The sequence below is a fragment of the Sturnira hondurensis genome, unplaced genomic scaffold, assembly GCF_014824575.4.
Source record: "Sturnira hondurensis isolate 20B ecotype Veracruz unplaced genomic scaffold, ASM1482457v3 Scaffold0024822, whole genome shotgun sequence".
Classification (NCBI taxonomy): Eukaryota; Metazoa; Chordata; class Mammalia; order Chiroptera; family Phyllostomidae; genus Sturnira; species Sturnira hondurensis.
The window spans coordinates 2,015,620-2,043,307 of record NW_028097453.1 but is presented as its reverse complement, the minus strand read 5'-3'; the positions used below and the strand labels follow the sequence as shown (position 1 = coordinate 2,043,307).

At 58.3% G+C, this 27,688-nt stretch overlaps 3 protein-coding genes across 4 annotated transcripts in view; 2 read left to right on the top strand and 1 right to left on the bottom strand.

Moving 5' to 3' along the window:
- Positions 1–127: 127 nt before the first annotated feature.
- PPM1J (protein phosphatase, Mg2+/Mn2+ dependent 1J) lies at positions 128–5,317 on the top strand. The gene is made up of 10 exons (XM_037038921.1): positions 128–484; positions 1,807–1,921; positions 2,438–2,725; positions 2,972–3,084; positions 3,357–3,441; positions 3,972–4,090; positions 4,293–4,356; positions 4,509–4,616; positions 4,730–4,881; positions 5,008–5,317. Exons 1-10 carry the CDS (start codon positions 159–161, stop codon positions 5,153–5,155), a joined length of 1,518 nt encoding a protein of 505 aa, XP_036894816.1. The 5' UTR covers positions 128–158; the 3' UTR covers positions 5,156–5,317.
- A 2,585-nt stretch (positions 5,318–7,902) lies between these two features.
- On the top strand, positions 7,903–14,016 carry RHOC (ras homolog family member C). Of its 2 annotated transcripts, none has more exons than XM_037038849.1 (5): positions 7,903–8,175; positions 11,266–11,444; positions 11,961–12,081; positions 12,378–12,508; positions 13,351–14,016. In XM_037038849.1, the coding sequence occupies exons 2-5, from the start codon at positions 11,289–11,291 to the stop codon at positions 13,522–13,524; spliced, it is 582 nt and encodes a 193-aa protein (XP_036894744.1). In that variant the 5' UTR covers positions 7,903–8,175; positions 11,266–11,288; the 3' UTR covers positions 13,525–14,016. The 2 variants fall into 2 exon arrangements, with proteins under 2 accessions (XP_036894744.1, XP_036894743.1); XM_037038848.1 differs by having other exon boundaries at positions 7,904–8,175; positions 11,281–11,444.
- Positions 14,017–14,419: 403 nt separating this feature from the next.
- Positions 14,420–27,688, bottom strand: part of MOV10 (Mov10 RNA helicase) — a 20,263-nt gene continuing 6,994 nt past the window's right edge. Inside the window, exons 2-20 of the mRNA XM_037038837.1 lie at positions 24,564–24,752; positions 24,093–24,328; positions 23,653–23,911; positions 21,835–21,966; positions 20,986–21,154; positions 20,140–20,294; positions 19,690–19,866; positions 19,433–19,580; positions 18,897–19,055; positions 18,541–18,644; positions 18,297–18,394; positions 17,982–18,201; positions 17,082–17,199; positions 16,697–16,885; positions 16,388–16,462; positions 15,371–15,496; positions 15,202–15,290; positions 14,830–14,951; positions 14,420–14,746 (exon numbers count right to left, since the gene is read on the bottom strand). Of these exons, the coding sequence (XP_036894732.1) occupies positions 14,655–14,746; positions 14,830–14,951; positions 15,202–15,290; positions 15,371–15,496; positions 16,388–16,462; positions 16,697–16,885; positions 17,082–17,199; positions 17,982–18,201; positions 18,297–18,394; positions 18,541–18,644; positions 18,897–19,055; positions 19,433–19,580; positions 19,690–19,866; positions 20,140–20,294; positions 20,986–21,154; positions 21,835–21,966; positions 23,653–23,911; positions 24,093–24,328; positions 24,564–24,752 (2,857 nt within the window). The 3' untranslated portion in view covers positions 14,420–14,654. The remainder of the gene's footprint in view (positions 14,747–14,829; positions 14,952–15,201; positions 15,291–15,370; positions 15,497–16,387; positions 16,463–16,696; positions 16,886–17,081; positions 17,200–17,981; positions 18,202–18,296; positions 18,395–18,540; positions 18,645–18,896; positions 19,056–19,432; positions 19,581–19,689; positions 19,867–20,139; positions 20,295–20,985; positions 21,155–21,834; positions 21,967–23,652; positions 23,912–24,092; positions 24,329–24,563; positions 24,753–27,688) is intronic.

Sequence of the window (27,688 nt, the reverse complement as noted above, 5' to 3'; positions counted from 1 at the left end):
AGGCGGTTCCGGGGTGGCCCACAGCGAGAGGAAGCTCTGCCAGGAACCCGCCCTGCCCGCCGGGAGCCAATGGCAGAGGATAGCGGGCCGGAGCGAGCCCCGCCCACTGCGAGCCCTAGGGGGCGGGGCCACAGCCGAGGGCGGGGCAGGGAGGCAGCATGCTAAACCGGGTGCGCTCAGCCGTGGCGCACCTGGTGAGCTCCGGGGGCGCCCCGCCCCCGCGACCCAAGTCTCCGGACCAGCCCAACGCTACCTCGGCGGTACCTGCCGCCCCTTCAGAAGCGCCCAAGAGCCCTCCGGCAAAGGCTGGGGGCGGGAGCGTGGCACCCGCAAAGACAGCAGAAGCTCGAGCGAGCTTCTCCCGACCGACCTTTCTGCAGCTGAGCCCGGGGGGGCTGCGTCGCGCCGATGACCACGCCGGCCGGGCTGTGCAAAGTCCCCCGGACACCGGCCGTCGCCTGCCCTGGAGCACGGGCTACGCCGAGTGAGCGTCCCTGGGGTCACCGTAATTAGGATGGGAGCCCCACCCCCACCCCCTCCCCACCTCCGCATCCCTGGAGCTGAGGTGGTCCCCCTGGCTGCGCTCGGTGCCAGCAGCTCTCTTCTCCCAGATACCTCGCTATCCTCTGGGCTGCGGGCCGCACCTCCACCCAGCCCTTTCTCCAGTCGGTGCAGCCTTCCTCAGGACTTCCAGGTCGTTGACTACCCTCAGTTGCGCCGCCTCAGGGACCTTGTTCCCTCCCGGAGCCCAGAGTGTGTAGGACCCCCCATAGGATGAGTTGACCCTTTCTCAGTCGCGGCCCGGCAGTTTAATGGCTAGGGTTGGAAGGGTTTCAAGGAGCGGGGGTCTCTTTTAATAGAGGGGATGGCAGTTTGGGAGACTGGGTCCCGGACTTCCCGACCACCGCGCCCCAGTTCCCTGTCCCTCTTATCGTTCCCCTCCCCCTCCACACCCAGAAATAGCCCGCGACACCTGGCGGCCGCTGGCTTTCCCTAGGGCGGGGGCGGGGGCCACCCGGGGAACGAGAGGGTCCCCTTTGAACGCCCCTGTGCGGGCAGACTTGCGCTGGCCAGGCAAGGAAGTGGACCTCGGGTGGGAGCGGCTCGCTTACTCCCAGGCGACGTATATTTTTAATGCCTGTGCTGGGAAAGCGGAGCACTCCGGGAGATGGGGGTGCTGATGTTTCCGAGGGTGGTGGCTGATGGACCCGTGGCCCCACCACCATCTCTTTAGCTTCCTGTTTTGGAAGAGTTGGTGGTTACCGGACTCCTGCACAGTCCAGGTGGGCTCCACTCCTACCCTATTTCAATTCCTTTTTCCGGATCTGGGCTGGAGCACTTCCTCGTTGCCGAAGCGCGGAAACTTGCACTGGGTGGTTTTAGGATAAGGGTGGGTGTGCCTACGAGGGCGCTGTGCTGTGGGCAAGGCACCAGGAGCATTGACTGAGTTTCAGGGTGGGAGGTGGGAGGGGAACAAGCAAGGAAGTAAAACCTCATGCCCCCCCCCCCCAACAGGCTTCTCCCCTGCAACACCCTTAGGGATGTCCACTTAGCCAGTGATGGGGACCTGAGGCAGGCAGGTGCTATTGCTGGCCTTTCTACTAGGTGGTGGGGCCTGACACCCAGACAGAACTCCCTGTGCCTTGCCCTGCCTCCCAGCTCCTCCTCACTCTGGCCTGGATCCCAGGTGGCAATGACCTTTCTCAGCTTGGCCAGCAGGCCAGAGAGAGTGTGTATGTCTAAGATGAGGGTTATTCCAGGGCCTGGTCTGGTGTCCAACCTGATGTGGTCACTCTGGCCTGGCAGGGTCATCAACGCAGGCAAGAGCCGGCACAATGAGGACCAGGCTTGCTGTGAAGTGGTATATGTGGAAGGTCGGAGGAGTGTTACAGGGGCACCTAAGGAGCCTAGCCCTGGCCAGGTAAGCCCCACCCCCTTCCCAGCCTCCAAAGATAGTGTGACACCTCTGCCCAGGGGTTCCAGGCATCTGGTTTTAAATCTGAAACATGTGGATGACCTACCTCCTCAGTCACTAGCTTTCTACCTTCTGGCACAGAATGCCTATCTCTGGCATTGATCCATTAGATTCTACCACGTCAGTATGAATTTAGTTTCTACTTAAAATGTAGATGCTCACATATTTATGGGTGATTTAATTACTTGCCAGTGTGGGTAATTAATTACATCATCCGTAAATATGTGAGCATCCTCTGAGTTTGGCTTTTTTGATGCTTTACTTTCTGATACAAAGTAGGCCCTTGGTAAACGAGTGAATAAATCTAATTTGCCTTGATTACCGAGCTCTGACCTCCTCTCTGATGTGAGTATGCATGCCCGGAGGCTTGGTCTTCTCCCTGCGTAACACACACACACACACACACACACACACACACACACACACACACACCATCACTCACCTCTACTACTTCTCCACCAGGGTCTTCGCTTCTATTACTGGGGCCTGTTTGATGGGCATGCAGGGGGCGGAGCTGCTGAGATGGCCTCTAGGCTCCTGCATCGCCACATTCGGGAGCAGCTAAAGGACCTAGTAGAGATACTCCAGGACCCTTCGCCACCTCCGCTCTGCCTCCCATCCACCCCAGGGACCCCAGGTTCCTCGGATCCCTCTCACTTGGTTGCTCCTCAGTCTTGCTGGTCTTCACAGAAGGAAGTGACCCATGAGAGCTTGGTAGTGGGGGCCATTGAGAATGCCTTCCAGCTCATGGTGAGTGGGGGGCTCTGGTCAATTCTATGTGGGAGTCGGATGGCCTGAGGGGGTGACCCTGGGGACCTATATCACCTCTGAGAGCTTGGTTCAGAGGGGAAGAAGAAGAACTAACGTGTTCTGCCTACATCTCCCCTCCTCTTCTTCAGCTTGGCTGGGCCGGTTTACCTTTGTAGATGAGGGTTGTGGCTATATGCCTGGAACTTCTTCCTCATCTTCCCCTTTTAACCCTTCCTCACACGGCAGGATGAGCAGATGGCCCGGGAGCGGCGTGGCCACCAAGTGGAGGGAGGATGCTGTGCGCTGGTTGTGGTCTACTTGCTAGGCAAGGTGTATGTGGCCAATGCAGGTGACAGCAGGTACAGGGTGGCGCTTTGAAAACGACTAGAGGGGGTGACACTCTGTGGGATGGGGAAACAGAAGAGTGAGGTGGTGGGTCTTAAATCCTGAGGCAGGCGGGGCGGGAGGGATCTCAGACATAAGGGAGGGCCTGAAAGAGCCTCTTGGGGAGGAAAGATGGGGGCTGGGTATGGGGTTCTAAGGGTCGTTATGGGGAAGGCCTGGTGTTTCTAGAAATCTCCACAAGGGGGCCGAGGAGAGCTAAGCCCCAACCTCTCCCTCCCCTGGGCAGAGCCATCATTGTCCGGAATGGTGAAATCATTCCAATGTCCCAGGAATTCACCCCGGAGACCGAGCGCCAGCGTCTTCAGCTGCTCGTAAGTAGGAACTAAACTCCCGACTCCTGTTCTTTGTTGAGTCTTGTGCCTGTGCCCTAGGTCCTCAGGACTCCCCACCCTGCACCACACAGACAGCTCCTTGCTGCAAGGAGTGAGTGGACTGTGGGGCTGAGCTGGTGGAAGCCTCAGCAGGAAGCAGCGTGGCCCCAGCTGAGGAAGGAAGTGGAGGCAGAGGTGGGGAGGGAACAGCAGGGGCCCTGGGAGGCAGTGTGGTTTAGAGCTTTACGCCCTGGCCCTGGATGGAGCTGGACTGCCTGGGATTGAACCCTGGTTTGAGTCACACTAATTGTGTGACTTTGGACAATTCCCTTAACTAGCTTCAGTAGTTCCTGCCTCAAGGGTTGTTGTGAGCAGTAACTGAGTTAATGTCTGTTAATGCTACACGGTGTGTGGCACCTAGTAAACTCCATTTAAAGGTCTGCTATAATTAAGATGGTTTAGACACCAGGCCGTACTGTAAGCCTAATAACCCTTGGCTTTCTGCTCTGTCTGGCCACTCCCAACCCTAGGGCTTCCTGAAGCCGGAGCTGCTGGGTGGTGAATTCACCCACCTCGAGTTTCCCCGCAGGGTTCAGCCCAAGGAGCTGGGTCAGAGGATGCTGTACCGGGACCAGAACATGACCGGCTGGTAACACTTCCCTCAAAGTTGGGCCCATTCCCATGGCAACGCAACCAGTCCCTGGCCAGTAGCAAGGTGGAATCTGGAGGCTTGGCCAGGCTGGGAGCTGGGGGGATGTGGCCCTTCTCAGGGATTTATGTGAGGGGCGTGGCTCCTAGGGGAGAGGGGCTTTGATGCCTCGGTGATGCCTCCTCTACTCCCCCTTCCCCAGGGCCTACAAAAAGATCGAGCTGGAGGATCTCAGGTTTCCTCTGGTCTGTGGGGAGGGCAAAAAGGTAAACTCCATGATAGAGGTGGGAGAGGGCAGGAGGATCCGCCAAGAGTTGTCTAGGGAGGTGGAGGTCCCGCCCGAGGGCAGGGGTGGAGGACCCATGGGTTCAGCTCCTGGGGGAGGGTTTTAGCAGCACTGCCACCTCCTCTTCTTTAGGCTCGCGTGATGGCCACCATTGGGGTGACCCGGGGCTTAGGAGACCACAACCTTAAGGTCTGCAGCTCCAGCCTGCCCATCAAGCCCTTCCTCTCCTGCTTCCCAGAGGTGAGCTGTGTGGGCACCTCCTTAACCTCCCCTCCCCTTCTCTGGGGCTCTGGCTGGCTCTCGCCCCAGGTCCCTTATCTCCAAATTCCCTGTCCACCTGCTTTCCCCACCAGGTGCGAGTGTACGACCTGACGCAGTACGAGCACTGCCCCGATGACGTGCTCGTCCTGGGAACAGATGGGCTGTGGGATGTCACCAGTGACTGTGAGGTAGCTGCCACTGTGGACAGGGTGCTGTCGACCTATGAGCCCAATGACCCCAGCAGGTAGGGGTTGAATGGCAGTGAGGAGTGACAGTGGGGAGGGACGGGGCAAAGGGAAGTGATGAGGGCCTGTGACTCTGTCTCCCCTGTACATGTCAGTACATGAATGCGCACGTGTGCTCCTGGCAGGTACACAGCTCTGGCCCAAGCTCTGGTCCTGGGGGCCCGGGGCACCCCCCGGGACCGTGGCTGGCGTCTCCCCAACAACAAGCTGGGTTCCGGGGATGACATCTCAGTCTTCATCATCCCCCTGGGCGGGCCAGGCAGTTACTCCTGAGGGGCTCGGCCCCTGACCCTCCCACCAGCATCCTAACTTCTCCTTGCTTCACCTGCTCCCAACCCAAATTCTGAAGTTGTCCCCCTGACCTTCTTTAGTGACAATTTAGCTAAAGAGGGGTGTTGGTTAGACCCCAAACCATAGCTACTGACAAATAAACCAGATGGATAAAAATGTGTCTCTATTTACTTTGACTAGAAACCGAAAGGCGACAAGAGGCTCTTTGGGGTGGGGGAAGGTGCGCCAGAATGGTCCTACAAGCACGGTGTTCCCAGGTCCTGCCCTCTGCCTTTTCCACTCCACGTACTGTCCTCCCTTGTGTGACTCCATCCGTCCACCGGCGTCGTCTGAGTCTGGACTTCCCGCCCAGACCTCTACTGTCTCCAGGATGGCACCCCTCAGGCACTTCAGCCCAACCTGCCTCAAACTGAAGTCACTGTGTGTGTTCCCAGCAGACATGTGCCTTCTGGCTTATCACCTCAGTGGGCACCAGCTCAGTGGCTCACGTCGGAAGTTCGCCCTGAAATTAGTCCCTTGTGGCTCTTCCTCAAGTTAATCACTAAGGATTTTTGAATAGATATATTTGAAATATTTCCTATTTATCCACTTCTTGGCATCCTTACTGATACTACTGTAGTTCTTCACTTCATTAGCTTCCCCCCTCTGTGTCCAGGCCACCCCCCTGCATCCCCCAGTGTACTGGGGACATAACAGACGGTGTCCCTTCTGCAGTGTGAATCTGAGTCGGTGATTCCTTCGAGAGAACATTTTAGTGGCTCCTCACTGCCACTCAGAAGAATGCTCTTGAATGTGGCACGTGAGGACCCTTGTGTTCTGGCCACTGTTTTCTCCTCCAGCCTTCTGTCTCACCACCACCACCACCACTGTCCTTTCTGTAATCCAGCCTGTGGTGGCTCCAACCCATTTAAAATCTGCACATGGCCTCAAACACTTCACCTGTCCTTCAGGGCTGGGTATCCGACAGCGTATGCATGGGCCCAGTACAGCGACTGCCTCTATTACTGCTGTCTGCGGGGGGGTGGGGGGGTGGGGGGGTGGGAGGGGGTTGGAAGTGGTGTGGAGGAGCAGTTCAGAGCTGGGATTCCAGAGGCCTGCTGTTTGGATTCTGATGCCAGACCCAACACTAGCTCTGACACCTCTCTAAGCCCCAACTTGCTTCTCAGTGAGTGGAGAAAACCATGCTACCGCGTAAGGTTGTCGCAAGGACTAAAGTAGCTCAGGTACGTAGAGCCGGGCCCATGCAGTAAGGGTTCAGTACCTGTTAGTTATCTTGATGTTGTCTGGACTTAGACTAAGTCCTTTGACACCAGAGATCTAAAGTGAACACATAGCTCACAGTTCACACTCAAGGCCTGGGGACCAAAGTGCTCTGGACCTTGGTCCTTGGCTTCCTGGTTTACCAAGTGTGTGGGTTGCGTGACAGACCTTAAAAGTCTGTATGACTTCCAACGTTTGTTCAGCAAGTATTTGGTGACAACCTATAATGTGCCACACCCTGATGGACAGTGGGAAGGGGGCAGGTTGGAGGAGCAGAGGGGGCAGGCAGCAGGGAGAGAGCACCAGCTTTAGAGCCAAACAAACCCCAATGTCTAATAAGACTTTATTTTTTAATAGTATTTATTTCATCTCAGAGGGAGGGAGAAAGGGACAGAAACATCAATGTGAGGCCGCCTCTCATGTGGCCCCCACGGGGAGACTTGGCCTGCAACCCAGGCATACGCCTGGACTGGGAATTGAACCAGTGACCCTTTGGTTCACAGCCACGCCCAATCCACTGAGCTACACCAGCCAGAGCAGATTTTGTTTATTTTTAGAGGGAGAGGGAGAGGAAGGGAGGGAGGAAGAGAAACATCAATGTGAGAGAGAAACATCAACCAGCTGCCTTCTGTAACTGGCTCCAAATGGGGACCCAACCCAAAACCCGGGCAGGTGCCCTGACAGAAATCAAACCAGCGACCTTACACTTTGAGGATGCCCAACCAACTGAGCTACACTGGTCAGGGCAGTGTCTGAATTCTTGCTGTATTACATAGAAATCAAAAATATTGGGGAAAGCCACTTAACTTCTCCGAGCCTTAGTTTCTTACAGGCAACCGGGGCCTGGTATACTTAACCCAAAAAGACCTGTGGTGCACAGTACAACGGCGGGGCATTGTAGTGTCCCCAGCACAAGCTGGTAAAATGTTGGTAGACTCCCTCATCCTCCATCCACCTCCTGGGCCACCTTGCAGGGAAGGTGGTACACGTGTAGTGTATACCCAAAGCGTTCATTCAGACCAGAGGAAGTGTCCCTAGCGACACAGAGATACTACTCGGGTGGGAACTGAATTCCCAGCTGGGGATCTGGATTTCCAGGAGTGCCCTTTGATACGTAAGTAGGAATTGGACCCCTGGAAATTCCAGGTCGGGGGAAGGAAGGAAGTTGAGAAGTAGAACGGTGGCCTCGGTCTCAAAGTTTCTGAAAAAGTCTCAGGTCTGGCGGTGGGGGGAGGGGGTGATATTGGGCTGTATTGGCTCTGCAACGCTACCAGAAGCAGAGCGGGCCTCTCCGCAGGCCCCTCCGGGGAAGCCGCCCTTTCCCAGTCCCGCCTCCCGGGAGGTCCCAGGTGGCGGAGGCGCCGGCGGCTAGGCGGCCACGGGAGGGCAGCAGCGGCCCTTTCAAGACCCCACCCCGAGCGCCTCTCAACTTTCCCGACGCCGGTCCGCCCCTAGGGCCTGGGAAGCGGAGCGAGGGAGAGCCCTCGGGGGGCCGCCTTGCCCCGCCGCCCACTCCTCCCCAGTCCGAGCTTCTCCCCCGAGCCCGGGCCACCGGCGGGGCCGACCATCGGAGGGGTGGCCCGGGAGCCGGGCCGGTGGACGGGAGGAGCCCGGGCTCGCCCCTCCTTTGCCGGGCCCTCCCCTCCCCTCCCCTCCGCAGGCTGGAGGAGGGCGGGGCGCGGCCCTCGGGTCAGTCTCTGCCTCCGGCACCGGCCGCGCAGCTGTAGGCGGCCCAGCGGAAGGTACCCTGGGCCCGGGGCTGGGGGTGCGGGGTGTCCCGGGAGCTGGAACCCGGGAGAGCACTGTTCCCTTCTCCGCGTGGCCGCAGCTCGGGGCGCCGGCTGGGGAGGGGCCTGGGTCCGGAGTGCGGGCCGCCTTCCCTCTGCTAGGACGCGGCGTCTGGGCTGTGCGGGGGTCCGGCCGGCCCGGCCCTGCCTGGGCTACAGCCAGGGCCCCTGGGAACTGCCCCGCCGGGCCCGTTCCTCCCGGTGTCCGAGCCCGAGTCCTTTCCCTTCTCCTCCCGACTTTCCGGAACCTGCCCCGCGGGTCAAGGAGACAACTTGGGAGCTTCGCGAGAGAGCCCCAGCGCAGGCCGGGCAGTTCCGGGGTCGGGCAGCCGGAGGTGGACCTGGGGTGGGGTGAGAGTCAGGGCCCAGGCCGGGTGGATGTAGGATTTTCCCCCGGTGGGGCGGGGGGGAATGGCGGGATTAGGGACGGGGTGTGACCGGTGGGGGCTGCAACTGCTCGGCGGGGTCTGGACACCGCCCTAGACAGTGCCAGGAGCCACCCTGAGGTGGGAGGCCGGGGAGATTAGCGAGGGTCCCAGCTCGTGTGTGTGTGTGTGTGTGAGTGCGAGTGAGATGTAAGGACCTCCTTCCTTCCAGCCCTCTCCCTCACACTCCCCTGCTGGTTTGGGCTGGGAGACCCGAGGCAGAGCTCTGGTTTTCAAGTTGAGGAGGAGGCACCCGATTCCTTCAGGGTGGTTGGCAGGGAACAGCGGGGCCCTGGGTCATCTGGAAACGAAGATAATGCTCCAGGAAAGGGTGGATGTGTGTCTTGCCTCCGAGAAGGCCCCAGGAGTTCCAGGCTCCATTCCAGGCGTAAGGTGGAGTTTGATTGCCCCTCTTAGGGTCTGCGGCGGGGGTGGGGGGGGGCAATTTCGGTGGGGTGGCTTCTCCAGGAGCTGTTGCCATTGCCATCTTGGCCTTTGGCCCGAGAGTCCTGGCCTGGGCCAGCTGCTCTTCTGGCGCATCCAGAGCTTGAAGGGAAAGGCCTGGGATTGAGCTGGGCGCTCCAGGCCAGTTAATGCATGCCCCTGTCCGGCTGCCTGCTGCCACCTGAACTGCCCTGCTGGGTGAGGGCAGTGGCACACCAGAGCCTAAGCAACTGATGCTTGCCCTCCATCAACACTGCACATCCCCTGCTTCCGGCTGTTACCCCCGCCTGTTTGAGCACAGCTGGACCAAAGGAACTAGCAGGAGGGAGGGGTCGGGGGTGGGGGGGAGTTGGTCACCTGGATTCAAGTTCCAGGAACCCCCCCGCTTTGAAGGATGGTTTCCATTTTGGATCTACTGGCATGGTGAATGCCTTCTTGCCGGTCTTTTAGGGTATCAGGGAGAGCCCCTTTTGAGTTGGAGAGAATGTGGCTGTGTACTTTCAACTCCTATAAACTCTCTCTGACTCATATCTACTTCCCCTCATTCCAGCATGTGTGTGGGGGCAGGGGGAGGCTCCTCAGACCCCCCTGCAACAAAAGAACGGGCCTTGGGCTGGAATATTGGCTTCTTACAGGGCAAACCAAGAGAGGGGTGTGAGGTGATGGTGGTAGAAAAGGAGAAAAGGAGTTCAGCCCAGTTTGACAGGATGTGGGACCGAAAGAAAAAGCCTGATTTTGGGCAGAGATCAGATTACCTTCCCCTTCTTTCTTAACTACTCCCTGCCTGTTCGGTCCTGGGGCTGGCTCTCATTTGTCTCCTTTTGGGGGGCTCCTCCCAGCAGCCTTTCGAACAGTCTCAACTTCATCTGGACCCTCCTCCCCTCTCTTCCTCCAGGCCTAGCGCCTGGGAACTCCAGCCGGCTGGAGGTCAGCTCCTTTCCCCTGGGAGGGAGGAAGTGAGGCTCAGCTCAGGGGCAGGGAGCTGGGAAGGTGTGATGAGCTGTGCAGACTCGCGCTGGTTGTGTTGGGGGTGGGGGACGTGGAAACCCCGGGAAGCTGACTCCTTGCCCTGAGTCACAGGGAGGGGTGCGCAGGGCCTTGGGTGAGGGAGCCGGACAGAGGGGAGGAAGGGGCTGTTCCTCGGAGTGGGTGGAGGTGACTCCCTAGTGGCTTATTCTGTCGCTCTGCTTGGATGTGTGGCTCCCTACAGTGCGGTCATTGTCCCCTGCCTGAGGCTGAGTGACCCAGTGTTGCTGCCAGGCCCAGGAGGAAGGGGGGAGGAAGGCAGGCTGCCCGAATGTGGGCTGTGGGCAGTGCAGGGACTGAGCCTCCTTTGTGTGACTCGGGGCTCTGGGAACCGGGGTGGGGTGGGCCGGGGAAGCCCGCCGGCCGCTGCCGCTGCCCACCGTCTGGGTTTCCCTCCCTCTGCTCTTTCCCACCTCTGGGATGGTTCGGAGAAAAGGCAACAGACTCGGGTCACATAGCCCAGCTCTGAACGCAGTGCCTGCATGACTCTGCTGAATACGTGTGTGAGCCCCGCTTTCCTAATTTGTGCAAATAGGAAGCTCTTTGTTTCCTTTCTAGGCTTCTCCCTCTTCTAGGGAGGTGATTTTTGTCAAAAATGCCCCAAAGTGTCTCTTACCCACCTACCCAGTGGTAGCCCTTTCTTCTGGCCTGTGGCCTTGGAGAGGGACTTTGCATTTGTGACACCCCAGGGCATGACTTGTGCTGGGTGAGGGACAGGACAGTGTGTGCTAGATCGGACCTTAGTGATTATTAAATTTTAAAAGTATCAAAATCCTGGTGACGAATGAGGTCTGGCCCGAAACCCTGATATATAGAGCAAGTGAAGGCCGGCTCTTCTGGACGTGTCCCTGAACACCCCGCTAGGTGTCCAGGGTCCCACAGTTGATGAGTGGACTAGGTCAGATCTCCTGTTGTCTGACGCCCAGGTGGCTGGCTCTACCTCCCACCTCGGTGTTCCAACCCACTGGGGAAGACCTGATCCAGAGATACGGAATTTCAAGCTCAGTTGCCTGAACAATTGGTTCTTGGCAAAAACAGGTCCGAGCAAGCCCCTTTCTGCCCCTTTGCTGGGTGCCTCGGTTTCCCGGGAGGTCTTGAGGGGCCCAGAGGAGTGTTTTTTGGAATTAGGCTTCTCCCCAAATCCCCATGGCCTTTTCCCTGCCAGCCCCAGCCATGGCTGCCATCCGAAAGAAGCTGGTGATCGTGGGGGATGGGGCCTGCGGGAAGACCTGCCTCCTCATCGTCTTCAGCAAGGACCAGTTCCCAGAGGTCTACGTCCCGACGGTCTTTGAGAACTACATCGCAGACATAGAGGTGGACGGCAAGCAGGTGAAGGCACAGCCCCTTCCCCTGTCGCCTGGAACCCCGCCCCGACACCGCGGGGCGCAGGACGTCCTCCTTCACCTCCCACGCCCTTGCTCTGCTCTCCCTGTCGTTGCCAAGGAAAGTCAGGAAGTAAAGCCACAGTCAGGAAGTCTAATAAGCACACCTGGTTCTCTACCCTGCGACCCTTTGCCTTGGAGCCTGAGCGCCCCCAACTGCAAAATGGGGGTAATGACAAGGCCTCCTTCAAGGTTTCTGTGAGGATTAAATAAAATAGTGGTGCTCGCAATGGCAGTTCAGAAACTTCCCAAAGATCAACGCTGATGTCTCAGGATTTACCCCCCCCAATTTGTGTCGGGCAGCAGTGATTCGCACTTACGGCACGTGGCAGGCGCCCAGCTGCTGTCAGTGAGCCTCGAGGACCAGTGGCCTCACGGAGAACCTCTCTCCAGGTGGCAGGGTGGGGATTTGGGAGTGACTGGGCCCTCAGGCTCGCCACTCACAGGCCCTGCACGTCATCAGGTGGAGCTGGCCCTGTGGGACACGGCAGGGCAGGAAGACTATGATCGTCTCCGGCCGCTCTCCTACCCGGACACTGACGTCATCCTCATGTGCTTCTCCATCGACAGCCCGGACAGCCTGGGTGAGGGCAGTGGAGGGCGGGGACCGGAGCCCCTTGGAATCAACCAACCCGAGGTCTCTCTCGCCTTGGCTCATCTCAGCCTTCCTCAGAGGTCGGGGCTGTGGGGAGGGGTGCTGGGGGCTGTTATCTGCCCTCACTGTGGGAACCCTGGCCCCTGGGAGGGCGAGGGAAGGGGCTTGGAGCTGTGAAAGGGACTCATGCTGAATACCCTCCAAGCCTCAGGCGCTGGGGTTACCAGGGGCTTGGTGGGGGTTGCTCTGGGGGGCACCAACACCTGTCGGGACTTGTCTGTGCAGAAAACATTCCTGAGAAGTGGACTCCGGAGGTGAAGCACTTCTGCCCCAACGTGCCCATCATCCTGGTGGGCAATAAGAAGGACCTGCGGCAAGATGAGCACACCCGGAGGGAGCTGGCCAAGATGAAGCAGGTGGGTGGGGCTGCCAGGCTGGGGCGGGAAAGGGAGCCTTCTCTCCAGAGCCTGCTGGAGGGGATGCTGGTGCCCGCTGCCCACCCTGGTGAGGGGGCCCAGGAGGGCCCTTAGTGTCTGACCCAGTATTTGATGTAGCCATCAGAATGCAGTGACTTGTCCAAAGTCACTTGGCATTTTATTTGTCTGTGTTTGGGGTTGGAGCTATTAAGATGAAGAAGAAAAATCCCTAAGTGTCTAGAAGAAAGGCCTGGAGGGAAGGAGCTGGCTTAGCAAGGGATCTGGTGATTGGTTCTGTAGTCAGAGGGTTGCTTTTTAAGAGAAAGCTGCTGAAATACGGAGCATGGACTCTGCTGGGGAGAGTTGAGCCAGGGCATTAAACTGGGGGTGGAGGTGGTCAGGTCCGTTTGTCAGGAGTATCACTCTGGCAGCCATTTGGCCTGGCTGTGAGGCAGTGATAGGGGAGCCCTGGGTGAGTGGCTCAGCTGGTCCCAGCCCTGTCCTGTACACCAGAGGTGACAGGTTCAGCCCCTGGTCAGGATGCAGATGGGAGGCAACTGATTGATATTTCTCACCCCCCCCCCCCAATCCATAAGCATTTCCTTGGGTGAGGGTAAGAGAGTGGAAGCAGGGAGGTCAGTTAGGAGGAGCTAGGCACCTATTCAGGTGAGAGAAGGGTTGTGTGGGTATGGGGCTGAAGGAGAGAATTTTAATGTAAATGAGCCCTGAAGCTGCCTGGGTGCTAGGCCTTGGAGAGGTTTCTTCTGGTCACTGCACTTCTGGGGGTGGCAGTGAGGTGCACCACCCGCCAGCTCCCTCTGCCTTCTCCCCCCACCCCCCAGGAGCCCGTTCGGTCGGAGGAAGGCCGGGACATGGCCAACAGGATCAGTGCCTTTGGCTACCTCGAGTGCTCGGCCAAGACCAAGGAGGGGGTGCGGGAGGTCTTTGAGATGGCCACTCGTGCTGGCCTCCAGGTCCGCAAGAATAAGCGCCGGAAGGGCTGCCCCATTCTCTGAGACCTCCAAACCCTCCCCTCCTCCCACACCTCAAGTCCCTCCACAGGGGTGCAGAAACACCCCCAGGTCCCACCCTCTTAGGGCTCCAAGCTGAAGGCCCCCCCGCCCCCCCCTCCCCGTTCCAGTTCCCCCTAGCCCAGGACTGCATCAGTGTTGCAAGGCCCCAGCCCTGGTGGTGGCAGGCCCTCCCCCCGCCCCTCCCAGCACTTGGGGCGCCTAGGGCCTTGTCCAGCCCTCCTGGGGCAGAGGTCTACTGCTGTCCGGGTCCAGGGTGGGGCTCTCGATCCCTGTGGCCTTTCCCAGAGGATCACAACACACCAGCACTTTATGTGCTTCTGGCACACAGAAGCAGAAGCCAGTCTGGGGCAGGGCACTTGGAGGGTGAAGCCCAGAGCCCTGGGCCCCTACGGTCTCTGCTTTGGGCAAGGGGCCTGGTCTCTGGCTGTACCTGGTGGGGGGCACGAATAAAAAGGCCACAGGCTTCAAGGTGTGTATGGCAGCTTCCTGTCTTTCTCTCCTAGTTCCTGTCACAGCCTCCAGCCTATACTCCCATCTTTCCTCTTTTCCAATCACTCACCAGGCCGCCGCCCCCCCCCCCCCCCATTTGCAAAGGCAGGACTCTGGGCAGCCAGGGTGGAGTCTAGCAGCGGGGGATGAGGTCATGCCTGGCTCTGAGCCTTGGAGGCGGGTGAGGGGAGTGGTCTGGAGCAGGGGCTAAACTTAGAAGCCTGTGGGTGGCTTCCCTGCCCCCTCCCACTGGGTTTCCTCCCCTGGTGTGGGGGCTGGGCTGCTCTCCAGGGGAAAGGGTATGGCCTTGGGTAGTGTCCCATCTTCCCCTGTGGGGGTCAGCTTGGGGACTCCGGAAGCAGGGGCCAGGCCAAGAAGACATGGACGCTTTTGCATAGAACAAGGTTGTTTTTCAGAATTTTTCTACCTCCCCTGCCTGTCTCTCAGTAGCGCTTGGTCTGTCCTTCTCTTGCAGGGGAGGGGGTGGAATGTTCTGGATTGTAAACGCCTTCCCCCAGCTCTCCTGTCCCTGAGAGGGGCAGCTAGGCTGGGCTCAGGTTGGGGTTGGGGGCTGCAGGTAAGGCTTGGCTGGTGTGCGAAGGCTGGAAGCCGGCTGCGTCTCTTCAGAGCTCATTTCTCCACTCTGGCTCCACTTGCAGGGGCAGGTCGCCTTCACCCTCCAGGTCCTGGGAGAGGTAGCTGTGACTCTGGGGCCCTAAGAGTGAGAGGAAGGGAGCTGTCCTCCTTACCTGGCCCCAGTGCTGGCCCGGACCTGGCCTGCCTGGGGCCCAGCCGTACCTGAGGCAGAGGAGCCGAGCTTGCTCAGATCTTTGAGTAAGTTCTGTCCTTGCTCCATTTCCAGTGTGGCAGGGAAGGGGCACCCGGTATAGCCCCCCTTTTCTTTGCAGAAGTCCAGGAATCTGTGGGGGACAGGGACACTCACAGTGCGTCTGGCAGAGGCGCACAAGCAGAGGCTGGTCCCACCACATGGGCCAGTGCCTTTGCACAAGCTGCTTAGCCTCTAAGTGCCAGGTGACTTAAATGGGGGGTGCAGTGAAGACGAGCAGGTCTGAGGATGGACTGAACCGGGAGGAGGTGCCTACAAAGGCAGAGCCGCCCTAAGCTGGGGGCTGTGGCCGCCAAGAGGGATGATGGGGTGGGAATGCTCACGCCTTCCAGTCGGGATCATGGCCCAGGAGGAGTGGGTTGCCCACCACGATGAGCAAAGCCTTGGCCCGGGTCACAGCCACGTTGAACCTCTGGAAGGAGGAAGTAGTGCCATCACAGGAGAGAAGAGCCCCAAGGAAGGGGGAATCCTGCCCCCCGCCAGCCCACAAACCTTGGGGTTCTTGAGGAAACCCAGGCTGAAGTCCAGATCCAACTGCACGAAGCTCTGGCTGCTCCGCACGGTGGAGATGATGATGACGTTGCGCTCTTGGCCTTGGAACTCTTCCACAGAGCCCACCTGGAGGAGGGAGGGCAGTGCCTGAGCCCCGGGGGTGGGGGAGCCCCGAGGAACAAGCCCTGCCTCAGGGAGCTGGAGCTCCAAGGTGGGGAGTGCAGAAGTCACCCGGCGGAGTGCAGAAGTCACCCGGCGCGCGATGAGTGAACCAGGGTCCCAATGGGCAGAAGGGATAGGCGGATGGCCTGGAACCTGCTCCAGTTAAAGGGACGGAGGCTGGAGAGTGTTCTGAGGAAAAAACGCTCAGCCGTGTTTTTCAAACTCTCCTGAAGATATATCCACTAAGTACTTGTTTAAAATATGTTGTACAACCCAGACCTCCTGAATCAGAATTTCCAGGGGAGGGGCCCCTAGTCTGAAAGCACTGGTTCTCAGCCCCGGCTGCACACGAGGTCACCTGAGGAGCGGGGAGCAATCTGGATGCCCTGGCTCTGCCCCCAGATGGCTGTGTTAATTGGCTGGGTGGGGCCCTGGCACAAGCAGTACGAGATGCTGCCCGGGCGATTGTTATCTGCAGCCAGTGCTGAGAAGCACCACTGAGCGTGAAGCTCCTGTTCCACGGGGCAGGAGAGGGCAGCAGGACACTCACGTGACCTGCCCGGCAGGCCAGCCAGGGAGTTTGGACTTTATCCTCAGGGCCGAGGCTTCCAACCAGCCTGACCATAGGAAGGGTGTGGGGCTGCTTGCTCAACACACAGGCATGATGGTCCCATCCCAAACCACAGGTTGGGATCTTCAGAATGAGAGGCTTGCGGAGGATCCCAGCGGGGGGAGTGAGGGGGGCATGGCTGGCCTGGAGCATCAGGGCAGGAGCCTGAGGAGGTCCCTGGACTGGACATGGGGGAGTGAGGGGCACAGCAGGCAGACTGAATATGAAACAGTGGTTCTAGTCACCTTCAAGTCCTTGATGTCGTCCAGTCCCCGAAGCTTCTTGTCAAGTTTGGTGATGCATTCTCGGATTTTCTCCACCTGGAAAAGGGGACAGATACCCTTCTCTCATCCCACTACCCCCGTGCAAGAGGGAGTCAGGTGGGCAGGAGGCCAGGGAGCTGGGAGGCAAGAAGGGAGGGCAGTGGACCTCGGAGCTTCCCAGATACGGGGCCAGCAGGCCTGAGCTCCTACAGCCTGTACCTGGGGCTCTGGCTATGAATGAGGCGCCACCTGGGGGTGGGGATGGGGAAGGATGCCAGCTGAGGGCCTAACCTGCTTCCGGTATGGGGAGATGACGCCCACGTGTCGGGGGCTCAGGTGGCCTTTGCCTTTCTTAGATGAGGTCAGGAGTTGTTTCAGGTAGTCCGTCACTTTGGCAGCCTCCTCGGGGTTGAAGAAGGATGGGCTGTTGCCCTCACGCTCGTCCTTGCCCATTACGCCGTGAAAGATGATGGGAAAGCCCTGGACACAGTCAGGGGAAACCCTCAGCCACATACCCCCGCCCCCCTTCCCCTCACCCTCCAACTCTTCCAGGCAACGTGGGCTCCCAGGCCAAAGTGACGAAGAGACAGGCCAAGGCTTCCACTCAGAGCCTCCTCCTCCTCCCCTGCACCTTCAACAGGAGGGAAGGTGGGGTGCGCAGGTGGGAGCCCCTCACCGGTTGAGGTAGACCCTCCCAGTGGCAGAAGCGTTCCCGGTCCATAATGTTGGCACAGGCCCGCAACTCCCCTTCGTAGTAGAGCCGGTTAGGAACGTCCAGGATGGTGGGATGAGACCTGGGAGGCAGGAGGAGGCGGGGGAGCAAGACCCAGGGCTGTTCGCCCGCCTCGCCCTTGCCCACGTGCGCTGGGCCCACCCACGGCGGCCCCCGCCCCCTGCCCTCTGCACAGTAGGCTCGCTTGTCCACAATGTCTGCCGCTAGGACTGGAAGCCACAGAAAACAGCCACATGTGCTTCTGGAGAGGACCTGGTCCATGGATTGCACATCGGCCAGATTTCAAAGAAGTTAGAAACCCATTCTCAGGTTTCAATTTTGAGCAAAGAACGACACGCACACAAAGATCATGTACTATCGCCAGTACTTGACGAGCGAATGTGTGAAGTCACTAACGTAAGCAGTACCAGCACAACAGCTAGTGCTGACTGAACGCTTCGTGGTCCCTCCAGGCAGTCAGGGACTTGGGGTTCATCTGAGCATTTCAGATGCATGGACTTGCTGAAAGGAAGGCCAGGTCTACAAATAGTAATGAGGTTCATGGAGAGCCACATCGTCCCTATTTTTCTCATTTCTCCTTGGATTGCCCCCAGACTGCATCTGGGACCCATACCAGACACGTCCCAGTGTCTGGGAACCAGTGGCCCTGCCTCCACACACACGGTGAGCACAAGGGGGAGAGCCACCTGCTGAGCCACGCAGCCAAGGGGTAGCAGTGATGGGCCGGGATTACAGCCAGCCCTCCTGCAGTGCACAGCCTGTGAGCGGCAGGAGCCCAGGAGGGAGCCCCCAGAGGGCCTGCACATGGTGTGGAGGCAGGGGGAGGGGCCGTGGGCGGGATACCTGTAGTTGCAGAGCAGCTTGGTTATAAACTGGGGGTTATAGCCACCGGCGCCCTTCTTGTACAGGGGGTTGTGGGTGAGCAGCCGCTCCAGCAGCGAGTGCCGCAGCCCATGCCTCTGGGCCAGGGGGGAACGCAGCACGGGCCCCAGCTGCCGAGGGTCTCCTGCCAGCACCAGCTGTCCTCCTGGGTCACTGGATGATTCCTTGACTTCAATCAGCCCTGGGGAGCAAGGTAGTGTGGGGAGAGCAGTGAGCGGCAGGCCTCCCCAACCCCACGTGGGGCGGCACCTGCACAGCCCACCCCGAGCCCCTCACCTGCCATGGCCACCAGGCTCTCGGGCTCCATGCACTGGCCAGCCTCATCGATGAAGAGGTGTGTGAAGTGGCTGATGGGGAACTGGGCGGAGACCAATCTGGGAGGTGCCAGGCCAGGCCGAGGTCAGCCCCGGGCGCTGACCGCCAGGCTTGAATGCTCACCCCAACTGGCCCCCTGCCCCACTCCCTAGCCTGCAACCTTTTAACTTATATGCACACACGTGTGTGTGCACACTCGCACTACCTGCTGGCAGTGATGAGGGTGGTGATTATGACCCGATACTCCTGCAGCTTCTTCTTAGAGGGAAACACGTACTCCCCCTTATTCTCGTCCCAGTTGCAGCAGGGCTGTGGGTGTGAAGGGAGAGGGGTGTCAGCTTGGCGTCCCCACCCCACCCGTACTCTGGCTCTGGGTCCCCAGGCAGTTTTATTCACCTCTCACTTCACACCCAGGGCAATCGAAGGCCCGAGAGGCGGCCTGGCCCAGGCGAGGTCACACATAGGGCCTCAGAATCCAGGTCTGCCAGTGTCCCTGCCTCCGTGTCTACCCTGAGGCCTCCCAGCACCTCCCCCCTTGGCCACCTGTACTTCCCCAGGTACCTTGATGTCTTCGGGCACCATGCGGATGTCCCTGCTCGGGGCCAGGAGGCGGTAGATGGAGCTGGGCAGGTGAGGCCGGAGTCGCTGACAGAGGAGGTCAGCCCCTGAGTTGGATGGAGCGCAGGCCAGGATATGGGCCTTGGGCAAATGCTTCACCACCTGGGGTGGGAAGGGACAAGCAGTGTGGGAGATGGCTTCCAGGTGCAGGGGAGACTCAGTCGTGACCGTGACTGTGTCTCGGGCCGGTGCAGTGTGACTTCTGCCTCCCAAAGCTGAGGGAGGTAGTTACACAAAAGCTAAGTTCTGTCCCCCAGCACCCCTGCTAGTCCAAACGGCCCTTTACTGCTGGACTGAGATATGAACAGTGACTGTGAGAGCCATGCAGCCGGCCACCTCCGCAACAACGCTCAGCTGCCACAGCGACCGTGATGCCAACCCAAAGGCATTCAGGAAGCTGGAAAGAACCAGAACCTGGGGACTACTGCTCGGTCCTGGGGAGCCCGAGTGGGGGCCCCGGGGCTTTACTCAGGCCCCACCTGCTTGATGGCCTCCACCACGGTGACTGTCTTGCCAGTGCCTGGAGGCCCAAAGATGATGTAGGGGGCTGGACGGCTGGTGCCTGTAACAATGGATTTCACGGCCTGGAGCTGCTCTGGGTTCGACTCCAGATTTCGATCATACAGCCTGTAGAAGGGCCAAGAACAGGAAGTCATCCAGTGTCCCCGAGGCCTCCCCGACTCCAGGCTCTAGGCCCACGTTCCAGGTTGTCCAGAGCCCCCGCCCACGGTCTCACTTGAGCTTCACTTCTGGGGACAGCAGTGGGACCCCGTGGGAGGCCTTAGGAAAGAGGGTGGGCCACAGTGGGTGGCGTCTCGTCAGCTCCAAGGCACGATGCTGTGCCTGCAGGGGCTGGCGGTTGAAGGTGAACTTCACCTTGAAGGTCAGCCCATCCACAAAGCGGTTCAGGAGGCTTTGGGAAGGGAGAGAGACAGGGGAGAGTTCCAGTTAGGAGAGCAGGGAATAAAGGCCAGGACTCTCACCTCGACTCCACTCCCACTGTCCAAGACCTCAATACAATCCCTCGAGGAGAGGAAGTTGCTGAGGCATCTCAGGGTCCCCCTAGAGAAAGGCCTCCTGTCTTGTCCCTGGGGTTCCACTCATCTCGGGGAGAAGCACCCCTTCTCCCCTGGCCTGAGAGATGTCTGTAGACCCTTCTGGCAGCTCAGGGTTCCCCCACACTCACCTTGTGGAAAAGCTCAGCTTGACACGGTCCAACTCCACCCTGTGCACAAAGCCCTTGTAGGTGACAGAGTTATTCTGGTGAGCCTCAGAGGACAAAAGGGCAAACAGGTGGTCTCCCCGGAGCACTGAGGGGCGGCTCTCGGCCACCCCAGGAACCTATGGGGTTTGAACACAAGCAAGATTCTATCTCAGGGGGGCCCGCTGGAAGGCCCCCTTCCACCCAAGACTCGGGGATCTTTGCCTCCTTCTTCTCCAACCAAAAAGCGGAGGAGTCAGGAGACAAGGGAACAGACAAGTCTGTCCGAGCTGCCCAGAGATGCTAAGCACAGGGATCCTGGACACCCTCCAGCACATGATCCCCGGACTTGGCGGCTGCCACCCAGCCTGTCCAGTTGCCCTCTTGGCCAGCTCAGTTCCTACTGTGCCTTTAAAATCTCATTTGAAACTCAGTTCCTGCTTCTCCCCAGGTCCCTTGCTCAGGACTGGGGTGTGGGAAGCCATTCGCACAGAATTCTGGGCTTCTGTGTGCACATTCAGCACCCGAGAGCTGGAAAGGGCTCCGAGCTCTAGGCAGGCTCTCTGCTTTTCCGACGAGGGAAATGGAGGCAAGGGACTTGCCCAAGGCCACACGGCTGGTGGCAGCGAAGTCTGGACTGCAACCCAGGCCCTCCCGCCGCCCGGTCCTGACACTCTTTTTGGGCATAGGCGCCTAACCTGCCCCTTGCTGAGCCCTCTGGGGCACAAACAACTTCGCCCTTCTTCCTGTCTTGCCTTGCCGGCAGGCCCGGTGTTCTGCCCACAGCCTGTGGGCGGACCCCACATCCCAGCCCCCGATTCCAGCCCTGACCTCCAGCGTGAGCAGCCTGGGGCTCTGGGTGATGAGGTCCAAAGTCATGGGCACCGACTCCAGGTCATAGTGCCGGATGTCATACTCCATCTGCAGCTCCTCCAGGTGCAGCAGCAGTCGGAATTTCGACTCGTAGTTTGTGTACCTCAGGGCTGTCTCTAGCTGGGCCCTGGCAGGGACGGTGTCCGGGGCGGGTAGGGGTGGGACAGGAGGAGGACGGGTCAGGCAACCCCCATGCCTGGGGGCATCCACCCTCCTCTCCCCATGGCAGCTCTGAGATTCCGAAAGCACCCGGAATCAGGAAAGACCAGAGGGGCCTCAAAGAAGGGAACCCTGGCTGGCTCTCACGCCCTGCAGTGCTGCTGCTCCCACCCACCTCACACCTGAGTGGGTGTGGGATCCTGGTGCCCGAGATCCTCCTGTGACCCCCATCCTCACCTCACATGCCACTCCCTGCTCAAATGTCACCCTCCAAGAGGCCGGGACTAACCGCCGCCCTCTTGGAAATAGGGCAGCCCACCCCTGACCTAGCCTTAGTCTCCGCCGGGCTTCACTTCAGCTCTTCACAGCACTCACCGCTCTATTAAATATACAGTAAGTGTTCTTTATAGGAAATTCTAAGATAAACATTCCTTTGAGAAATTTCAAGATAAATACTCATTTTCCTCCAGTAGCATGGGCAAGGCCCTCACGTGACTACTTCACCTGGAACAGCGCCCGGGCGAACGATGCGCGCCAAGATCGTTGAATGGGTGGAGGACGGGAAGCCGTGGACAGAGGTGTGGGGTGTGGGAAGCCCACGGGGCCCCAATTCGCAGAGCACGAGGGGTGCAGAGGGCTGGCACTTACTTGATTTCGGCGATCTTCTTTGGAGCAGTGAAGACATTTGTTCCCTGAATTTGGGGGAGCAGCTGCCGGAGCTGGGAAGGGGGGTTGTACTTTCCCAGGGGCAATGTTAGCTCCAGGTCATAGCCCCTTGTGCTGCAGGAGTGGGGGGAGAAAAGTTGTCACCAACCTCAAGACCCGCCCCCCCTTCAGAGACTGGGGAGGGCCCTGCCCTGGGGGACGCAGGAATGCCATGCGATGATGCCATTGCCGAAGGGGTCAGCGGCCTTCGGCCAAGGAGGCGGCACTTAGTACCTCCTGAGGCTGCTCACCCCAAGGGTGGACCATTCATTCTCAGTTCTTGGAAAGACATGATACTTGGAAGCATTTAAAAAAAAAATATATATATATAAAATGAAAGTAAAAAATTAAAAATATGTAATACATACGTATGTATATAACAATACATATTCATTACAGAGAAATCAGAAAATAGGTAATAGCCCTGGCTGGTGTAGGTCAGTGGCCTGGCTGGTGTAGGTCAGTGGATCGAGCACCAGCCTGCACACCCAATGGTCACCAGTTCGATTCCCAGTCAGGGCACATGCCTGNGCATTTTAAAAAAATATATATATATATAAAATGAAAGTAAAAAATTAAAAATATGTAATACATACGTATGTATATAACAATACATATTCATTACAGAGAAATCAGAAAATAGGTAATAGCCCTGGCTGGTGTAGGTCAGTGGCCTGGCTGGTGTAGGTCAGTGGATCGAGCACCAGCCTGCACACCCAATGGTCACCAGTTCGATTCCCAGTCAGGGCACATGCCTGGGATGCAGGCCAGGTCCCCAGCTGGGGGCAAACGAGAGACAACCACACATTGATGTATCTCTCTCTCTCTTTCTCCCTCCCTTTCCCTCTCTCTAAAAATAAATAAAAATACAAACGAAAAAAAAAAAAGTTAAAAAAATGTCTACACAAATTCCACGATTCCATTCATCTGAACTGGTCAGAAAAGGGAAACGTATGGAGACAGGAAGCAGAGCGGCAGTCGCCCAGGGCTGGGAGGGAACAGGGTGGGTGGGTGTGAAAGGGGGTGAGAGGTGACAGGGACAGGTTCCTCTTTGGGACAATGAAATATCATCCTAAGCCAGACTGTGGTGACGGATGCACATGTGTGAATATACTGCAATCCACTGAACTGGTGAACATAAACAAAGCTGTCAGAGAGGGAGAGCGATGTCTACATGGGGGTAGCCTGGTAAGCTGCCACGGGGTGGAAAGGCCTTGAATTTTTCCCACACTGTTCTCACATCGGTAACCTTCTCCCTGGACAGAAAAGCTCCCTGAGGCTAAAGACCTCACAGTCAGGAAAGGGGGCCTTGGCCTCCCCCAGCTTTGTGCCCTCCCCACAGGCCTGCACCGTTGTGTCGGGGCGCCCCCCGCCTGGCCAGGGCTGGGGGGAGAAGCTCACTGGTCAGGTCTCTGTCCTTCCTCNTATCATCCTAAGCCAGACTGTGGTGACGGATGCACATGTGTGAATATACTGCAACCCACTGAACTGGTGAACATAAACAAAGCTGTCAGAGAGGGAGAGCGATGTCTACATGGGGGTAGCCTGGTAAGCCGCCACGGGGTGGAAAGGCCTTGAATTTTTCCCACACTGTTCTCACATCGGTAACTTTCTCCCTGGACAGAAAAGCTCCCTGAGGCTAAAGACCTCACAGTCAGGAAAGGGGGCCTTGGCCTCCCCCAGCTTTGTGCCCTCCCCACAGGCCTGCACCGTTGTGTCGGGGCGCCCCCCGCCTGGCCAGGGCTGGGGGGAGAAGCTCACTGGTCAGGTCTCTGTCCTTCCTCGATCCGGGTGGTCATGACAGGGTTTCCAGTGACCCGGGTCTGTCTGTAGGGTGTCGTGGGCTTCAGTTGTGCGGCCAGGGGACTATGGGCAACAGCAGCCAAGAAGCGAGCGATGTAGAAAGTGCCGGCATTTTTGGACCTTGGGTCCTCGGGTCCCAGCAGCTCCCAGAGCACCGTGGCGGGGAAGTAGCCCACAAAGTTGGTCTGACAGTGGACTCGGAGCTCGTAGCACTCACCTGGGGGAGGGGGCCCGAGTGAGCGGGATCGTGGCGGGAGAGGGGTCCCCTCGGCACTACCCTTGTCCTGGACACCCCCCCAGAGAACCCCATCCTCGGCAGGAGCCCACAGGACAGCACCAGCCCTCCCTCGGGCAAGCCCCTGTCCACCTCAGGCTCCTTCCATTGGAAACCCACTCACGGGGGCCCAGGGAGCAGGGCAGCTCCTGGTTTCCATAGAAGAAGGTAAACTGGGGGCTCCGGAAGAGTGGGAAGACGTGGGTGAGGGTGACGGATTGGGTTCCTCCATTCCGAAGCCGCAAGGTCAGCACCTCCTTGCGGTCCAAATCCAAGTGGATAAGGAGTTGCCCATCCCGGTCTTCATGACGCCCCTGGACTTCCACGTCCACTCCATGCTTCCCGTGAAGGTACTCGGCCCTGGGGGGAGCGGAGTCAAGGGGGCGCCGGAGCAGGAGGGTCCTGGTTGGATGTCGCCCTTGGGCAAGTTTGAGGCTGGGGAGGCTGGCCCAGTGGCAGTGGTGCTGGGCAGTGCACCCCACCCTAGACCTGTTAGCTCCTTCTCCACCCTTCCCCCACCCCTTAAGGGAGGGGGTTTTACCCCAACACTTTCTCAGCCAGACAGCGCCCCCAGCTCCCCACCACACCCCCATACCTGTCATGAAAGATCTTGGCGAGCAGTGACTTGTGGTCTGTGCTGAGATCAGACACATCGGCCCAGCGGTCAAGTCTGAAGAACCTGACCCGTGTCTTGGTGACGTAGGCCAGATTGGCAGTCTTCATTCCATACAGCATGGAGGAGAAGCCAGGCATGGATTTCCCAAAGCTGCCGGATTTCCCAAAGCTGCTGGAAGCAGAGAAGACTGGGGAGTGAGGGAGGGCAGCAGGGCAGGGGGACGCAGGCAGTGCTGGGGAGGGCGTCTGCGCCTGGCTCTGTGAGGGGCTCACCAGCCCTGCTGAGCAAGAGGCCCCAGGCCAGGGACAGAGGCTCAGGCTGGGGATCAAAGGAATTTTCAATGTTTTAAGGAAAGGCAATGGGACTTCCCAAGGCAAAATTCACTTGTTTTATACAGCAGGTTGTGGACATGCATTTCTCAGGAGAAAAGCCTAATCATGGGCTATAGACTAGAGACTAAGAGAGAGAGAGAAATGAAGTTTTTGGGGGGAGGGGAGAAAACTGCTGGGAGGCAGAAAAAAGACACAGACACCCCCGCAGGAAGAACTGAGACTAAGGGGAAGGAAAGGAGAGGGTGGATCTGGGGTCCAGGCTGATGGGGCAGTGAGAGAGGTCAGAGCGAGAGAACAGGTGTCTGGAGGTGTGGGCAAGGGGGCTGGCAGACAGCATGTTCTACCCCAAGCCAAAGTGTGGAGGTGGAACCCAAGCAGAAAGAGAAAGGGTCCTTGTCCAGAGATCAAAGGCAGTTTGGCTTTTTGCACCTAGAGAAGGTAAAGGCAGGGAACACAGGTCAGAAGGACAAGAGCTCGACATCCCATGCCAAAATTTGGTGTAGGAAACTCAACAAACACTTACAGAGACCCGTTATGTGCCAGGCACTGGATGCCGGGGGCTCAAAGTGGCGAGAGCCCCAGTCCTGCCTCGGAGCACGGACTGAACACATCAATCCCAGCCCCACCTCGCGGAGCGGGGTGGGCACCAGAAGTCCGGGGCGCATGGAGCCCAGACTGAGGGCGGGGTGGGCAACCACGAGCTTTCCCCAGAAGCCAGTGGCGGGTGCAAGAGAGAGTGCAAAGTGCTGACCAGGTGGAGGGGTAGGCAAGAACAAGTGCTGAGGGGCTGGGGGACTGCCCCTTCACTGCTGGCTGGGTCACCTCAAGTTACTCGGCCTCTTAGAGCCTCACTCTCCCCCGTGTCTGTAAAACGGCACAATGACAGACTCACCTGACAGGGTTTGAGGGTTACCCGAGATGGACTGGGCAGTGAACCACATCACCCAGTGCTAGGCACATAAAGAGACCTCAGTAAGGCAGGCTGGCATGAGTAACACACACAGTCTAGTTGTACTAGAGTGAAAAGTACAAGGAAAGGAGTGGCAGGAGGCAGCAGGGATGGGCAGGGGCCAGGTCACCAAGCCTGGACTTGACCTTGAAGGCCAGCAGTCCTGCTTCTTTACTGGCACCCAGGAGCCAGAGGGCATTTCCACATGTGACAGATTACACGGACATAATTCAAGAACTGGACAGCTGACAGCCGTCCTTCAGTGCTTTCTAGGGAATGAAAGCAAACTCAAGTTCCTAAGAACCATGGCAATCACTAGTTCACTGTTTAGACGAAATCAGCGCGGGCACTCACTAGCGTGGAGTAGGAGAATTTACAGTCACAGACCTTTTCCTGGTGGCCTCTGCCTAGAACTCTGCCCCTTCCCTTCATCCCAAACAACCAAGAACCACACTATGCAGAAAACTCGGTACCGGCTCTGATTTGTTTTAAACGAGGCAAGGAATCATTTGAAAAGAAAAAAGAAAAAAAATGCTCTGGAAACGTTAGCTGTTGTTAGCGTCCGTGTTAGTGGTAACAGCGGTACTAAGAGTAACGGGAGGAGGAAGGGCAGCAGCAACTCACTTTCAGCCCGAGTCACAGGCTACACTGTGGGTACAGACCCACCGGGTTGGTGGGTTATAAGCAGGGGAGTGGCAAGACCACATTTGCATTTCAGACCATTCTGGCATCGGGATTGGAGGGTTGGCTGTGCTGCACGCAAGACTGTAGGCGGGAGGACAGTTAGAAGGAGGCCACACACAGCAACTGTCTGTCCATCTGGAAGATGGCAAGGGCCCGAACGGTGGTGAGGAGAGAAAAGGGGCCCAATGGGATCATAAGGAGAATGTAAAATCAGCAGGATTCGGGGATTGTCAGGAGAGGGGGATGGAGAGGGGAAGAAGGAGGAGTCGAGGACAACACTCACATCAATGGCTTGGCTTTGGGGGCTATTCCTGAGATAGGAGGTAAGGACAGGAGGAGGAGGAAGTTGGAGGGGCGGACCACGCCGTTTGGATTTAGATGTGCTCAGTGTGAGATTCCTGTGGTCCAGAGGCAGAGAACTCAGGCCCGAGTCAAAGCAGTGCCTGACGTCCTGGAGTCCTAGGGCAGCACTGACAGCCACAGAAGTGATTAGTGATTAGGATCTCCCCAGGTGGTAGGAGAACAGAGGAGGCCACCCAGGGAGCAAGGGAAAAAAGAGAACCCCCCCCTACCCCCAGAGAGAGAGAGAAGCATTAGGAGGAAGTCTTCGAGGAGAGTGTGAGCCTCGCCCCTCTGGCTGCTGAGTCATAACGGAGCAAATCAGGAGCGTATCACACTTTCAGCAGGGTGCCTTGGTCAGTAAGTCATTAAATCTCACAGGCTGGGCACAGACTCAGATGTAGACTGAAGCCAGGCTCATCAAGTACCTCGATACCCTCACGGCCTTCAGGCCCCCGCTCCGCCCACTGTGTGGTTGTCACTGAGTCATCCGTGTCAGAAGGATAACAACACCCCACGCCCCTCATCTGCAGACAGATGTTGCCAGCAGACAGTGTAGGCCCAGGACGGCCAGATCTGGCTCTTGAGAGAAGCCCAGATCAAAATCTGAATGTAAGAATCACCTATTTCTGGAAACTTCTGTGTGGGCACAGGGGCAGGAGGAAGGAACTCAACTTTGCAAAAATTTTACAACTTCTACTAGGAGTACTGCCGCCGTCCGATTTCTCAAGTTACTCCCCACGTCTGACACTAACACCCCGATTCACCTCTCCCTCCCTGGTCTAAGGTGACAGCCATAA